Source organism: Papio anubis, chromosome 15 (genome assembly GCF_008728515.1).
Source record: "Papio anubis isolate 15944 chromosome 15, Panubis1.0, whole genome shotgun sequence".
In the NCBI taxonomy this organism is placed as follows: domain Eukaryota; kingdom Metazoa; phylum Chordata; class Mammalia; order Primates; family Cercopithecidae; genus Papio; species Papio anubis.
The window spans coordinates 90,882,998-90,897,137 of record NC_044990.1 but is presented as its reverse complement, the minus strand read 5'-3'; the positions used below and the strand labels follow the sequence as shown (position 1 = coordinate 90,897,137).

Sequence of the window (14,140 nt, the reverse complement as noted above, 5' to 3'; positions counted from 1 at the left end):
GGTGTGAGCAGAGGCGGCTGGGGCACACGTAGTGAGGTGTGAGCAGAGGGGCCGGGGCACATGTAGTGAGGTATGAACAGAGACACTGGGGCACACGTAGTGAGGTGTGAGCAGAGGGGCCGGGGCACATGTGAAGGTGGGGAGTATGAACAGAGGCGGCTGGGGCACCACGTGGTGAGGTGTGAGCAGAGGGGGCGGGGCATATGTGGTGAATATGGTTTCAGGCACTGGGAACTGCAGTAGTGAGGTGTGAGCAGAGATGCTGGGGCACACGTAGTAAGGCATGGCCTCTGAGAGGAAGGAGCAGAGTCAGAGTCCAGGCAAAGGGACGCTGGCTCGGGAGCCGTGTGAGGGACGGGCTGTGGTGGGTGTGCAAAGATGCAGGTGCCTGGACCCCATGGGCATGGAGGGCACCCAGGTGCGTCCTGACACCTGCAAGTGCCCTGGCAGGGAGGCTGACTCCTACCACCCACGTCTTGCTAAGAGTCATCCCAATGGTTTATATCAGCGGCAGATAAGTGTGAAAGATGTGACTGTAACGGTGTTATCTGTTCTTTAAACGATGGCGTACTTGCTGGGAACATTGTGGGACCTGCCCAGGACTGATGTGTGCTTCCCAAGAGTATCTGTTGTCCGTCCATGTGTGTCTGACCCCGTGGGTTCTTACGATTTAATTTTTAGAATTGCCTACGACTTCATGTGCAAACTCATTTAAAATGTACAATAACGAAAGGGACACGCTGCTATTAGTTGGTGATGGCTCATCTAAAGAACTTTCTACATTTCTGGGGATGCTTGACATGGATGGGACTTTTGTCCCCTCCAAATCTCATGTTGAAATGTGATTCCCGGTGCTGGAGGTGGGGCCTGGCAGGAGGTGATTAAGTCATGGGGGTGACCCCTCATGAATGGCTCGGCGCCATCCCCCTGGTGACGGGTGAGTTCTCGCTCAGTAAATTCACTCGAGATCTGGCTGTTCAAAAGTCTGGGACCTCCCCCTTCTCTCTTGCTCCCTCTTTCACCACGTGATGCCGGCTCCCCGCTGCCTTCTGCCACGACTAGAAGCTCCCTGAGGCCTCCCCAGAAGCTGAGAAGATGCAGGTGCTAAGCCTGTGCAGTCTGCAGAACTGTGAGCCAATTACACCTCTTTCTTTATCAATTACCCAGCTCAAGTATGTCTTTAGAGTAATGCAAAAGCAAACGAATGCAGTGTTAAAACAAAGGAAGACTGATTCTATACACGTCTACTTTTTTGGAAGCATCCTGAAGTGTTTTGAATTATTTCAGATAACGATGCCATAGGCGGTGTGTGCCAGCTTGAGGCAGGGTCAGGAACGGGCATCAGCCACGGTGAGGGGCAGAGGGGGGCCGTGTGGGTACAAGGAGATGCCTCATCCCAAAGACTTAGGTGAGAACCAGTGGCTCAGGGGCAGGCTTGCACCAAAATGATGAAGGTTGTGGGCATCGGAGCAGATATGGGGCCTCTAATTCTTGTAAAAGATGAAGGAAGGAGGCAACTGGCAGGGAAAGGAATGACTTCTTTCACTATACCCAGAACCTTGGCGGAGCAGCCAGCAGCCACCGAGAGGCCGGGGAACCCAAAGACGGTCCGAACGCAGGACCGAGGAGAGGCCAGGAGAATCTGACTTCACTGGGGTTTGGTGCTGGGGAATGCTTGGAGCAGCTGTGCCACCACAGCTGAGGACCCAGGGTCCCAGAGCCTGGGAGGGACGGGCTGTGGCGGGCGTGCGAAGATGCCGGTGCCGGACCCAGGCTCTGGGTCACCCCCTGGAAGACACGCAGACTTTTTTGGTCCTTTGGCTGCAACGAAACTTGGACTGACAGGCGGGGAGAGCGAGCGTGGGTGAGGAACGCTCCACGCCGGGGTCGTGCATACGGGTGGGAGCTACCGACAAAAATAAGATTTGGGGGGCTTCTGCTGACTTAATCTCTTCCCTCTTAAATGATTACTCTGGGTTAAAACCAACAGCAAACTGGGCTCCTCTTCTGCTGTGGAAGGCAGCACGCAGAATCTGCAGACAGACCCTCGGACGCCAAGGGAAAGTCCTTGGAAAGGAGGGTGGCTACGTGCGAGGCTGGGTTACTGGGGAAGGGAGGCGGTGGCGGCCCATTCAGTGTCGCAGCTAAAGATAGATGGCCCGATTTAGAAAGGAGAAAATCACTTAGAAAAGCTCTGCAGTACCACTTCAGACTTCCAGCCCCGAGCGTCTCTGCACACAGCCCCCTTCCAGCCCGGAGCGTCTCTGCACACAGCCCCCTTCCAGCCCGGAGCGTCTCTGCACACAGCCCCCTTCCAGCCCCGAGCGTCTCTGCACACAACCCCCTTCCTGCCTGGTCAGTACTGCTGTGCTCTGTGTAAGAGGGAGGGTGTACTCAATCCCGAGCATCTCAGACTCCGTGTTCGGAAACACATGGGCCGCCCTGTCCGGGGAAATTGTTCTCAAGTCACACGAGGCTCCCTGAGAGTTCCCCTGTCTGGGAAAACACACACAGGCACCAGCACCTCGGGAGCTCAAGCAGGGGGGCCTTGGCGCCAGCCTCCCCGCACCGGGACTGGGCTCTGTCCCACTCAGCACAAAGCAGGAACTGCGGCAGACGCAGAGGAAGAGCACCATGCGGTCACCCAGCCCAGGGAGGGGCCGGGCGCAGGGCAGAGCCCGGGGAAGCACTTACTGCGATGCGCAGGACGGACGCCTTCACGGAGGTCCATTTGTCCCGCCGCCGGTCTATCACCAGGATGAATCCGATGCCAGTGTCCTGCAGGCTGCAGTGAGGAAGAGACGCTGCCGTTAACGTGTGCAGGTGGGAAGCCGGCTGCCCAGGAAACCCCTCGGAAAACCTCCTGGGAGGGCGATCCCCCGTACTCATGATGCCATTTCTGCAACACCAGGCGAGAGGCACAGCACACGGGGGCCCCGGCAGCCCCATCCCCACAGTCCCAGAACCTCCTCATCTACGGAAGGGCACACCCTTCCGATGTGTTCTTATTTCTCAGCCTAACACCAACCACCTCGATTCACAGATTCAGGCAGAACCACCTCTCCCGAGCGCAGTCATTTGCTATTCCACACTAAGAACCGAGTCATTTTCCTTTCCTGGGTGACCAGCTGGCTAAACCCTCCAAGACAGTCTTATGGCGCATACATCACGCCGGTCCTGGCATCTGAGGTGCCCGTGCTGGTCCACGTTAAAGATTCGCTCGTGGTGGCATTGCTATGGTGCTGGGAGAAAATCTCCAAGACTTCCGAAGGTTCCCAAGCATCTGCTGGAAACGGGAGAGGAGGCAGCACTCCCTGCGACAGCCACATCTGTGACAGAGACCGCACTCGTGCGTTGTATAACGACAGCCTCCGTCCTCGGCTGAGCCTGGCGGCAGGAGCCTGAGTCACAGAGTAGGTGCGGAGAGCCCTCTTCCGCGGGCTCACTCTGCAGCCAAGCCAATTGCATGATGCCAGCAGCTGCTACCACCAGCCAATCCACGGCAGAAACAATCACACGGGCACGCCTAAGGCAGGGGCTGGAATCGCTAATTTCCAAGTCTCTGAACATGTCTTGGGTTTACATGAAAATCAGAATTCTGCAGGACAGATAAATTATGCAGTCTGTGGGCGTGCACTGCTCGCTGCGAGCATCATTAACAAGCCAGGGATTTATGTCGGATGTCTCAGATCCTTCTGATGCTCAAATTTAAAGACAGAAACAGCAACTCCCAAGACACGAAGGCGAGGCAGTGGCTCCCGAACGTGCGTGTGTGCTGTGTGCTGCTGTGTCTGTGTCCCTGTCTGCATCTGGCCGTGAAAAACGCCTCACGTGAGGGGTGATTTGATTCAATAATGGCAGAAACCCTCTGGGTGAGTGCACGAATAAACACTAGCTTTCATTCAAAGCAGCTTCTGCAGTGGGCACTAGGCCTGTGCACGAGCACGGGGAGTCAGCAACTCCATTTCACAGCTGTGGGGGCCACAGACAGAATTCGTTTTCTGATCTGGCTTAGTTCTTATGGAGCTCAGATTTTTTTAAAGTTATATTTTCAGCTGGGCATGGTGGTTCACATCTGCAATCCCAGCACTTTGGGAGGCTAAGGTGGGTGGATTACTGGAGCCCAGGAGTTTGAGATCAGTCTGGCAACATGATGAGACCTTGTCTCTACGAAAATACAAAGATTGGCTGAGTGTGGTGGCACGTGCCTGTGGTCCCAGCTACTTGGGAGGCCGAGGTGGGAGGACTGCTTGGCCCAGGAGTTTGAGGCTGCAGTGAGCTGTGATGGTGCCACTGCACTCCAGCCTGGGCAACAGAGCAAGACTGTCTCAAAAAAAGAAAGTTAGTTTTCATATTTCCTTATTTACTTCTTGAGTCTGAGCACTTTGACGACTTTTTCTGAACTGTGAGACACAGTGGGTACTCCCGTGTAGACCTGCGTGCTCCCTTGGGGGAGGCACAGAGTGACAGGTTATCCTCCAGGAACAGGTGCTACACGTGCCTTTTCCACAAAGGGACCTTGGATGCGCCAGGCCACAGACGCAGAGCCCAGCTCCCCTCCCTCCTGACCCGCGTGTGCTCAGAGCTGCCTTTGGACTCCAAGCCAGGAAGCTGGACCTGGAGCTCTCCGGGTCCCACTCCTCCTAGAGGGAAGGAGAAGAGCCCAGAATGATTGATTTCCACTGAGCACATAATCCTCAGCCCAGCGAACCCAGTCAAGCGCTTCCAAGTCCTGAAGCGGGTGATGCTTGCGAGAAACACCCCACGCTGCCCACCTGCAGGGTTTGCTGAGGAGCCCCTGCCAAGGGCTGTGTGTTGGGCGGGAGGGGCTCACCGCCTCTGCGACACTGGCGGGCTCCACAAAGGCGTCACCCTGGACGGGTGGCTCAGCTGTGAACCATCTCTGCTTCCTTTTCTGTAAAAATGAGGGTCATCGTAGAATCCACCCCCAGGGGTTACCGTGAGAGTGAAATGAAGCCACTGAGTGTGCTGCAGCCCACCACGCTGGCTGAGCGGCGTCACTGTTTTGCAGAACAAAGCCTGACTCAGTTTCTCCCCTTTCCCCTGGAATAGAGCTCTGACTGGGGTGGAATCTCAGCCTCTATGTCCGCCCATGAATGTCCCCACTACTCCACAACAGGCCGGACCAGCAACGGGGACCACGACTGCCGTGTGAGAGCTGCTGGATGCAGAATGCACACGCCCAAGACTTCGGTGACCCAAACACATCCAGTTATAGCCAGGACGCACCCCCCAGACCCCTGTGACCCAAACACATCCAGTTATAGCCAGGACGCACCCCCCAGACCCCTGTGACCCAAACACATCCAGTTATAGCCATGGAGCTTCTGCCCCACAGGCAGCCAAGCTCCTGCCTCACTGCCCACAGTGCCCGGTGCCTCCCACATCTGGCTTCTCACACCGTTAGGTGTGCGTCTGTCTCACACCCGGCAGGGCAGGCTGACGATGCAGCCACCAGAAAGGCGCCATGTGCTCCCGTCGCCACTGGATGCCGCCCGGCCTGCCCGTGTGGGGCTTCCACTCACTCTACGTTTAAATCTTTGGGTTACATTGTAACGGGAGCACCAGCATCACAAATAGGCATCTGTTTTCAATGAGAAACCAAAGTTACCAACAACGAAAACATTTTTTAGAAGTCAAAATTGCAAGTGAAATACAAGGTGTTGTAAATTTATTCGACTCAAAAAATGCATAGTAGAAAATCAGTTTCTCAATGAGAAGGACGGACTGGTTTCCAGGTGGCGTTAATGGGGCAGTCACCGTTGCTCAGCTGCAGAACGGGGTGCGGGCACAGGGCAGTGACGACGGCGAACGGGGTGCGGCTGCACCAGGGCGTGCGCGGGAACTGTGGGTGCGGGCACCGGGCGTGCGCGGGAACGGGGTGCGGGCACCGGGCGTGCGTGGGAACGGGGTGCGGGCACAGGGCGTGCGCGGGAACGGGGTGCGGGCGGGAAGCATACGCTTCTTCAGGGAGAGGGACTTGTCCTCCAGGGCTGCTCTGGACCAAGCACTGTGCCAGCAGCCCCACAGCTATTCATCAGGCTCCAGCGACCGTCCCATGAGGCTGTGCTATGATCCTCTCCAGGCACAGAGAGCTTTAGTCACCTGCCCAAAGTCACACAGCTGTGAGCAGAGACAGGGGAATCTGGCTCAGACACCATGTGTGCTGCCCCTAAGGCCACGTCCACCCTGGCGGCCTCCTAATGTTCCCACCAAGCAAGGACCCAACCCCAGATGCCCACACACCAGTACTCAGCCTCCTGCTCTGCGCAGCCTCCCGCCACGACCTTGCCCCCTACGTAGGGCCCAGGTGGACACTCATCCACGCCCCCTCAGCCCCGTGTCTCCTCTCCTGCCACATTTCAGGAACACTGACTCAGAAGGTGCAAAGCCTGGACTAAAAAAGCCTCTGGCGTGAGGATGTAAAGAGCCCCTAGCACCTCCTCTACCCACACTGACTGTGGCCACGCGGGCAGGGCCACAGGATCCCCTGCAGTCCACGGCATTCCCCAGGCTGCACTGCCCAAAACCGTAAGGCAGGACCTGGATCTGCTCACAGGAGTGAGGACCCAGGGCTCAGAGAGCTCGGATCTACGCCCACATCTGTGGCCTCCTGTGCCTGAGGGAGAGCGTGGTGTGGCTCCTGCCCAGTGTCAGCAGGAAACGGTCCCCAGAGTCCCCACACGGATGAAGGTGATGGTGTTGGAGGAGCTGGGGTAGAATAACTCCAGCTGGCAGCCACCCCAGAAACGTCCCTCGCACCAGGGCACAAACACGGCCCCAGACGCTCCCTCGCACCAGGGCACAAACACGGCCCCAGACGCTCCCTCGCACCAGGGCACGAACAGGGCCCCAGATGCTCCATTGGCCGCCAACCCCGCAGCAGTTGGCCTTGGAGGGGCTGCCCTGGCCAGTCGCCCAACAGCTGAGTTTGAAGCCAGTGAGCTCACTTTTGGCCCAAATAAACAAAAAAGGCCCAGAGGTCTCATAAACAATTTCAGGAATGTTCCAACTGGCTGCGTCTTCTGTGACAAGAGACCCAAACTGCTTAGGGCTCACGACCTTGGGAGCCCCATGGTTCCCCACCCACGCGGGCAGACAGTCCACTGGCCTGCGGGTGCGACCACAGCTCACTGGTCAGGAGCAGCACATGAGGGATGGTCTGGATGCAGCGGCTGGCTCCTCCCTGCCAGTGGGACAGGGAGGCCCCGGCACCAGGTTCCCCCAGCGCCTGGCCACCTGCCTCTGCTGCGTGGACATGGTGGGGGCAAGGAGGATGCTTTCTCCCAGGGCGGGGGCAGGCGGAGGCCAGGGCACGGGAGGAGCAGCGTTTGCAGAGGGCGGCGGAGCTTAGGAATCAACAGTTCGTGGCCAGGAGGGGCTGAAGGGACGGGAGGCCCGGGCGGGAGGAAGGGGACCCTTGGTGTCTGCTGCTCAAACGTCAACCTGCACCCAAGACAGGAAGAGGAGTCTGGGAGAAAGGTCCCTGCACAGCAGGGTGGCCGAGTCCTCAGGAAAAGCAAAACAAACGCACAAGAAGGCCCTCCCTGCAGAGTGCGACTCAGTTACCTCAGCCCACCTGGGATACAGTAGGTGGCACCTAAGTTCTTTTCCCTGGAGGACGCCATTCTTTACGTGAATACTTTGTCCAGTTATAATGCACACTATGCAGAAGCACAGAGTGCGAGTGATGGTAGTGAGTGCCCGGACTGAGAGGCCGTTCCCACCATCCAGGGTGCCCCACCCGACTCCTGTCACCATACATTAGTTTTGCCTGCCATTGAATTTTGTCCAAATAAAAATATGCAATATGTGCTTTTTTGGTGTCTGGTTTCTTTCAACATTGTGGGATTCATCCACGTTGTTGCAGTGGAGTGTTTGCTTGTTCATTGTTGCAGTAGGGTGTTTGTTCATTGTTGCGGTAGGGTGTTTGTTCATTGTTGTGGTAGGGTGTTCATTGTTGCGGTAGGGTGCTTGTTCATTGTTGCGGTAGGGTGTTTGTTCATTGTTGTGGTAGGGTGTTCATTGTTGCGGTAGGGTGCTTGTTTGTTGTTGCAGTACGGTGTTTGTTCGTTGTTGTGGTAGGGTGCTTGTTCATTGTTGCGGTAGGGTGCTTGTTCGTTGTTGCGGTAGGGTGGTTGTTCGTTGTTGCGGTAGGGTGTTTGTTCGTTGTTGCGGTAGGGTGTTCGTTGTTGCGGTAGGGTGTTTGTTCATTGTTGTGGTAGGGTGCTTGTTTGTTGCAGTAGGGTGTTTGCTCGTTGTTGCGGTAGGGTGTTTGCTCGTTGTTGCGGTAGGGTGCTTGTTCATTGTTGCAGTAGGGTGCTTGTTATTGTTGCGGTAGGGTGTTTGTTCTTGTTGCGGTAGGGTGCTTGTTCGTTGTTGCGGTAGGGTGCTTGTTCATTGTTGCGGTAGGGTGCTTGTTCGTTGTTGCGGTAGGGTGTTTGTTCGTTGTTGCGGTAGGGTGCTTGTTCGTTGTTGCGGTAGGGTGTTTGTTCGTTCTTGTTGCTGGGTTATGGTATACATATATGATGAAATATGATTTACTAAAAAATTCTACTCCTAATGGACATTTGGGTTGTTTCTAGTTTGGGGCTAAACTGAATATAAGACTGATCATTCTTATACGTGTCTTCTAGTGCACACAATACACACTCCTGTTGGACAGATTCTTAGGAATTGCTGTAATTATGTAGATGTGGACGAATATACACCTGCCAGGAATGCACGTGACTTCTGGCTGCTCCACGGTTTTGTCAGCAGTGGATACTGTCTGTCGGTAGAATTTTAGCCATTCTTGTGGGTGCAGAGTGGTGTCCTGGCATGGCTTTAATTTGCATTTCCTAGAGGCAGGAAGCCTTTTGTATTTAGCGGCTATCCTCTTTTATGAAATGCCTGTTCACATCTTTTGGTTGTTTTTCTGCTAGGTTCTCTTTTTTCTTGTTGGTGTGCAGTTCTCTGTATAAGCTAGAAACAAGTTTCTTTTTTTTTTTTGTGAGACGGAGTCTCGCTCTGTCGCCCGGGCTGGAGTGCCGTGGCCGGATCTCAGCTCACTGCAAGCTCCGCCTCCCGGGTTTACGCCATTCTCCTGCCCCAGCCTCCCAAGTAACTGGGACTACAGGCGCCCGCCATCTCGCCCGGCTAGTTTTTTGTGTTTTTTAGTAGAGACGGGGTTTCACCGTGTTCGCCAGGATGGTCTCGATCTTCTGACCTCGTGATCCACCCGTCTCGGCCTCCCAAAGTGCTGGGATTACAGGCTTGAGCCACCGCGCCCGGCCACAAGTTTCTTATTGGATGCGCACATTGCAAACATCTGCTTCCATACTGTGGCTTTCCATGTCAATCTTTTCATGGTGCATTTTGATGAAAAGAGTAACTTAACTTTAATGTAGCCCAACTTACTGACCTTTTCCTTTCTGATAATTGCTTTTTTGATAACTGCCTTTTAAACCTTGTGTAAGAAATCTTTTCTTACTCTGAGATAGGCATTTTCCTATGTTTGTCGAGAACAGAGACTATATTACTTTAGAGTTCACATTTACACCCGTGATCTATCTGGAATTAACTTTTGTATATGGTGTGAGGCAGGTATCAGCATTCATAATTTCCCACATGGACAGCCAATCACATCCACTCCTCTTACTGAGGACGTCCATCCCCTTCCATGCTACCGTATCACTTAAGAAATAAATCGAGAGACTGTAGATATGTGGTCTGTCTGGATTAGATATTCTGTACTGCTGTTCTTCTGTTTACAACATCTGTGTTAATCACTGTCACTTTAATAATGTCTTAATATTTGGCAGTATCAGCTTCCAACTTTTTTTTTTTTTTTTTTTTTTTTTTGAGACGGAGTCTTGCTCTGTCTCCCAGGCTGGAGTGCAGTGGCCGGATCTCAGCTCACTGCAAGCTCTGCCTCCTGGGTTTACGCCATTCTCCTGCCTCAGCCTCCCAAGTAGCTGGGACTACAGGCGCCCACCACCTCACCTGGCTAGTTTTTTGTATTTTTTAGTAGAGACGGGGTTTCACCGTGTTAGCCAGGATGGTCTTGATCTCCTGACCTCGTGATCCACCCGTCTTGGCCTCCCAAAGTGCTGGGATTATAGGCTTGAGACACCGTGCCCGGCCAGCTTCCAACTTTTTTCTTCAAAGTTGGGTTGACTATTCCTCACCCCTTGCATTTTCATATAAAATGTAAAGGCAGCCTGCCAATGTTCATACCTAAATAAAGAAAAACCTGCTGGAATTTTATCTGGCAATTGCATTCGATCTATATGTTTACTTAAAGAGAATTAACATTGTTATAATACTAATTGTCTTCTAATCTGTGAACTAAAATATTCTTCCATTTATTCATACTACTGTAATTTCTTTCAATAACATTTTGCAGTTTTCTGCTTAGAAGCCTTGCACGTATTTTATTAGATACGATTTTATCTAAGCAGGACACAAAAATTAATCGTGAAGCAATGGCAGCATCAGAGTCACCCAGAGAAGCCACCCCATTTTCAACATTTCTCCAATAGCTGCCGTTGCCCAACTGCGCCCTTGTGTGGTTGGAAGTGAATATCGCAAGTGTTCCCGTCGGGAATGGTGAGGTCTGCACGGGGGGGGGCGGGGGGGGGGGTGCTGCACGTGGGACAGGAACCCTTCCTCGAGGGGCTTCATGGGGGCCATGCTGTTCCTCCTCCCGCCCTCCGGTGTGGGCGCCATGGGTCCTTCGCTATCAGGGCGCCCACCCTGATGCCAGCCACCCCGGACGGCGGGCCTGCCTTGCCTCAGGCAGGTCTTCCCCACCTCAGATCTGTGGCTCTGTGGCCACCGCAACCCTTAACCTCCCGGGACTGTCACTCCCCAAGGAAGGTTGGCCCTGAGCTGTGTCCTGGACCCTGAGCACAGACACTGCAACCCCGGGTCTCGTCTTTCTGCTCATGCTGGTGAGACCAGGGCAAGGGTGAGGGCGAGGGTGAGACCAGGGCAAGGGCGAGGGCAAGACCAGGGCGAGGGCGAGACCAGGGCAAGGGCAAAGGTGAGGGCGCTCGCTCCTCCTCCAGGACAGAGCAGCATAACCAGCACACAGCCCTGTAAACAGCCATTGGTCATGTGTGAACAAAAATGAGGCTGCCTGACCGGGCGCAGTGGCTCACGCCTATAATCCCAGCACTTTGGGAGGCCGAGGTGGGTGGATCACTTGAGCCCAGGAGGTCGAGATCAACCTGGGCAATGTGGTGAAACCCCATCTCTACAAAAAATACAAAAATTATCCGGGTGTGGTGGTATGCGCCTTCATCCCAGCTACTCGGGAGGCTGAGGTGGGAGGATCACCTGAGCTGGGGAGGTTGAGGCTGCAGTGAGCCGAGATCACGTCACTGCACTCCAGCCTGGGTGACAGAGCCAGACTCATCTCCAAAAAAAAAAAAAAGGGGGCAGCCCTGCCTGCCATGGGCTGGATTTTAAATTTTATTTAGCTTTCATTTTACATTTAAATGGCCACAGGTGGTCAGAAGCGGGTGAATTCAACAGCAGTAACAGAAAAGGGCCTGGAGAACGCGCTTTGGGAGGGCGCGGGGAGAGGGCCTCGGGGGAGGTGGTCACCGTGGTGCGTGCAGGACCCGGAGGAAGCCATGGCAGGGCCTCCAGGACGTGTCCCCAGTGCTCGGAAGCAGCAGACTCCACGAAGAAAATGCTGCTGTGGAGACGGGACACACACCCGAGAAGTGGCTTCCCACCCAGGGCAGCGCGCAGACACCGGGGTCACGCGTGTCTCCTGGCTCCTCCTAACGAGGCTGGCTGTGGGTGGCAGAGCTTCCATGTAGGGCTTCAGACCGTGCAGGGTGACCGGGGCCAGCACAGCCTCAGGCCAGCCAGGGATGGCAGACAAGGGCAGCCCTGAAACTGCCAACTCCGTTGGGGTGAGGGTGGGGGTGGGGACGCGAATCACCTGGCTGGAGCATTTGAGAACTGCTAGAAACAGGACACAATTTCACAGACAGAACACAGAAACCAGCCACACCCAGGGCGGGCGACTCTTTACAACAGTGACCCTAACAGGGAAACAATGGGGACCACAAAATGCCCGCAAACAGGCCCAAGTGAGCACACCGGGATCCGCTTACATCACGGGGTCCACTCATCACAGGGGCCAGCCCAAGTGAGCACACCGGGTCCGCTTACATCACAGGGGCCAGGAAGCCTTAAGGCACAGCTGGGCGCAGTGGCTCACGCCTGTAATCCCAGCACTTCGGAGGCGAGGGTGGGTAGATCACTCAAACCCAAGAATTCAAGATCAGCCTGGGCAACACGGCGAGACTCCATTTCTATAGAAAATACCCAAATTGCTGGTGGCTCATGCCTGCAGTCCCAGCTACTCAGGAGACTGAGGCAGGAGGAACCCTGGGCCCAGGAGGTTGAGGCAGCAGTGAGCTGAGATCCTGCCACTGCACTCCAGCCTGGGTGACAGAGCAAGACCCTGTCTCAAAACATAAAAAATATATATATAAAATGAAAGGCAGCAGCAAATGGCGCCAAGGTAGAAGGGCACCACAGCACACTGCTGAACAGAACAGGTGCGAGGCGGCATGTCCTGTGCTGTCCCACCACACGCGGATGAACAGCCTGGGGGGCACCCCAATGCAGCTCCACAGTTAGCTGTGGGGGAGCAGGAGGCAAAGCGGAAGCTTCACTTTTAATGCACACATATTAAATTGTTTAGCACACTCACACATGCTCACAGACACTTCCTGTCCTTATATTCAAAAGCCAATTCAAAGTTCAATAGGAAATCAAACCCACAGCGAGAAGCGGGGCCCTTCCAAGGGCTGGGGTCCAGCTGCCCTCCAGCTCAGAGAGCAGGACAGGGTGCTCAGGTCACCGCAGGGGGACGACAAACTGAGCTGGCTCCAGCTGCTCATCTTAGAATCAGCGAGATAGGAGGACTCTCCTCTTTCCTGGGAGCCTAATGATTACATTCGTGTTTCTGTTCCATCCCACACGCACCCTCCCCATACGGTCCAAACTGTGCATGCATGTGGTGTGTACATGTGCAGGTCTGTGAGGGGGTATGCATGCACCTGCATGTCTGTGTGTGTGTGTGTGGGGGTGGTTATACACATGCACATCTGTGTAAATGCACAAGTACCTGCATGTCTGTGTGCATATGTGTGTGACATATAGTTTGGATATTTGTCCCTGCTCAAGCCTCATGTTGAATTGTAATCCCCAATGCTGCGGGTGGGGCCATGTGTGGTGTGTGCATGTTCGTGCTTGTGAGCATGTGTGTGCTTGTGTGGGTGTCTGTGTGTGTGAGTGCCCGCATGCCTGTGTGTATCTGTGTGTGTGGCATGTGCAAGCCTGTGTGGGTGCGTGTGTGCATCTGTACATGTGTGTGGCTGTGTCTGTGTGTGACTGCCCGCACACCTGTGTGTATCTGTGTGTGTGGCTCGTGCAAGTCTGTGTGGGTGCACGTGTGCATCCGTATGTGTACATGCCTCTTATGGGCTGAACATGACCTCTGTCCTGGCAAGCTGGCTGGTAGATGGAGTCCCTACCTCCAAGGAGCTGGGAGCTTTGAGCCAGGCCCAGGGAAAATAAGCGTCATCATCAGCTTCAGTGAACTCCTTCCACGCTGCTCCTCCAGCAAGCCCCAAGCTCCCCACCTCGCACCTTCTCTGAGGCCTGCCACCCTCCTCCCCATCTCCCAGCTCCTGCCTCCACCCTGCATCCTGGCAGGTCATGAACTCCTTGGCACCCACGTCACAGAAAGCACAGCCCCTCAGAAAAGGCTCCACAGACCCTGTCTCACCTCCCAGACTCTGTCCCTAGAGCCCCCGACTCCCTGGCACTCTGTCCTGCCCCCTGGTGCCTTCGCTGCCCCCAAAGATGCCACTGGCTCCCTCCTGGGTCTCTGTGACGACTGCTTCCCAGTTTACATTAAGTTCTTTGTCCACGGTGATGTTGCCGCCCCCGCCCTCTGCTTCCTTCATGCTCTCTTTCTCTATCTCTGTCTCTCCCTGTCTCTGTCTCTCTGTCTCTTTCTCTGATTCTCTCTTTCTCTCTCTGTCTCTTCCTCTGTCTCTTTCTTTCTTTGTCTCTCCTTGTCTCTGTCTCTCTCTGTCTCTGTCTC

General features: G+C 54.7%; 1 protein-coding gene across 16 annotated transcripts in view; it reads right to left on the bottom strand.

Moving 5' to 3' along the window:
* MCF2L (MCF.2 cell line derived transforming sequence like) overlaps positions 1 to 14,140 on the bottom strand; it is a 198,337-nt gene that overhangs the window by 45,612 nt on the left and 138,585 nt on the right. For 13 of the 16 annotated variants that reach the window (XM_031655679.1, XM_031655680.1, XM_031655681.1 and 10 more), the window contains one exon: positions 2,695 to 2,785. In XM_031655679.1, coding sequence (XP_031511539.1) covers positions 2,695 to 2,785 — 91 coding nt within the window. Of the gene's footprint in view, positions 1 to 2,694; positions 2,786 to 3,165; positions 3,928 to 14,140 lie in introns of those variants that run through there. The other 3 variants (XM_009192267.4, XM_031655682.1, XM_031655683.1) reach the window with 3 other exon arrangements.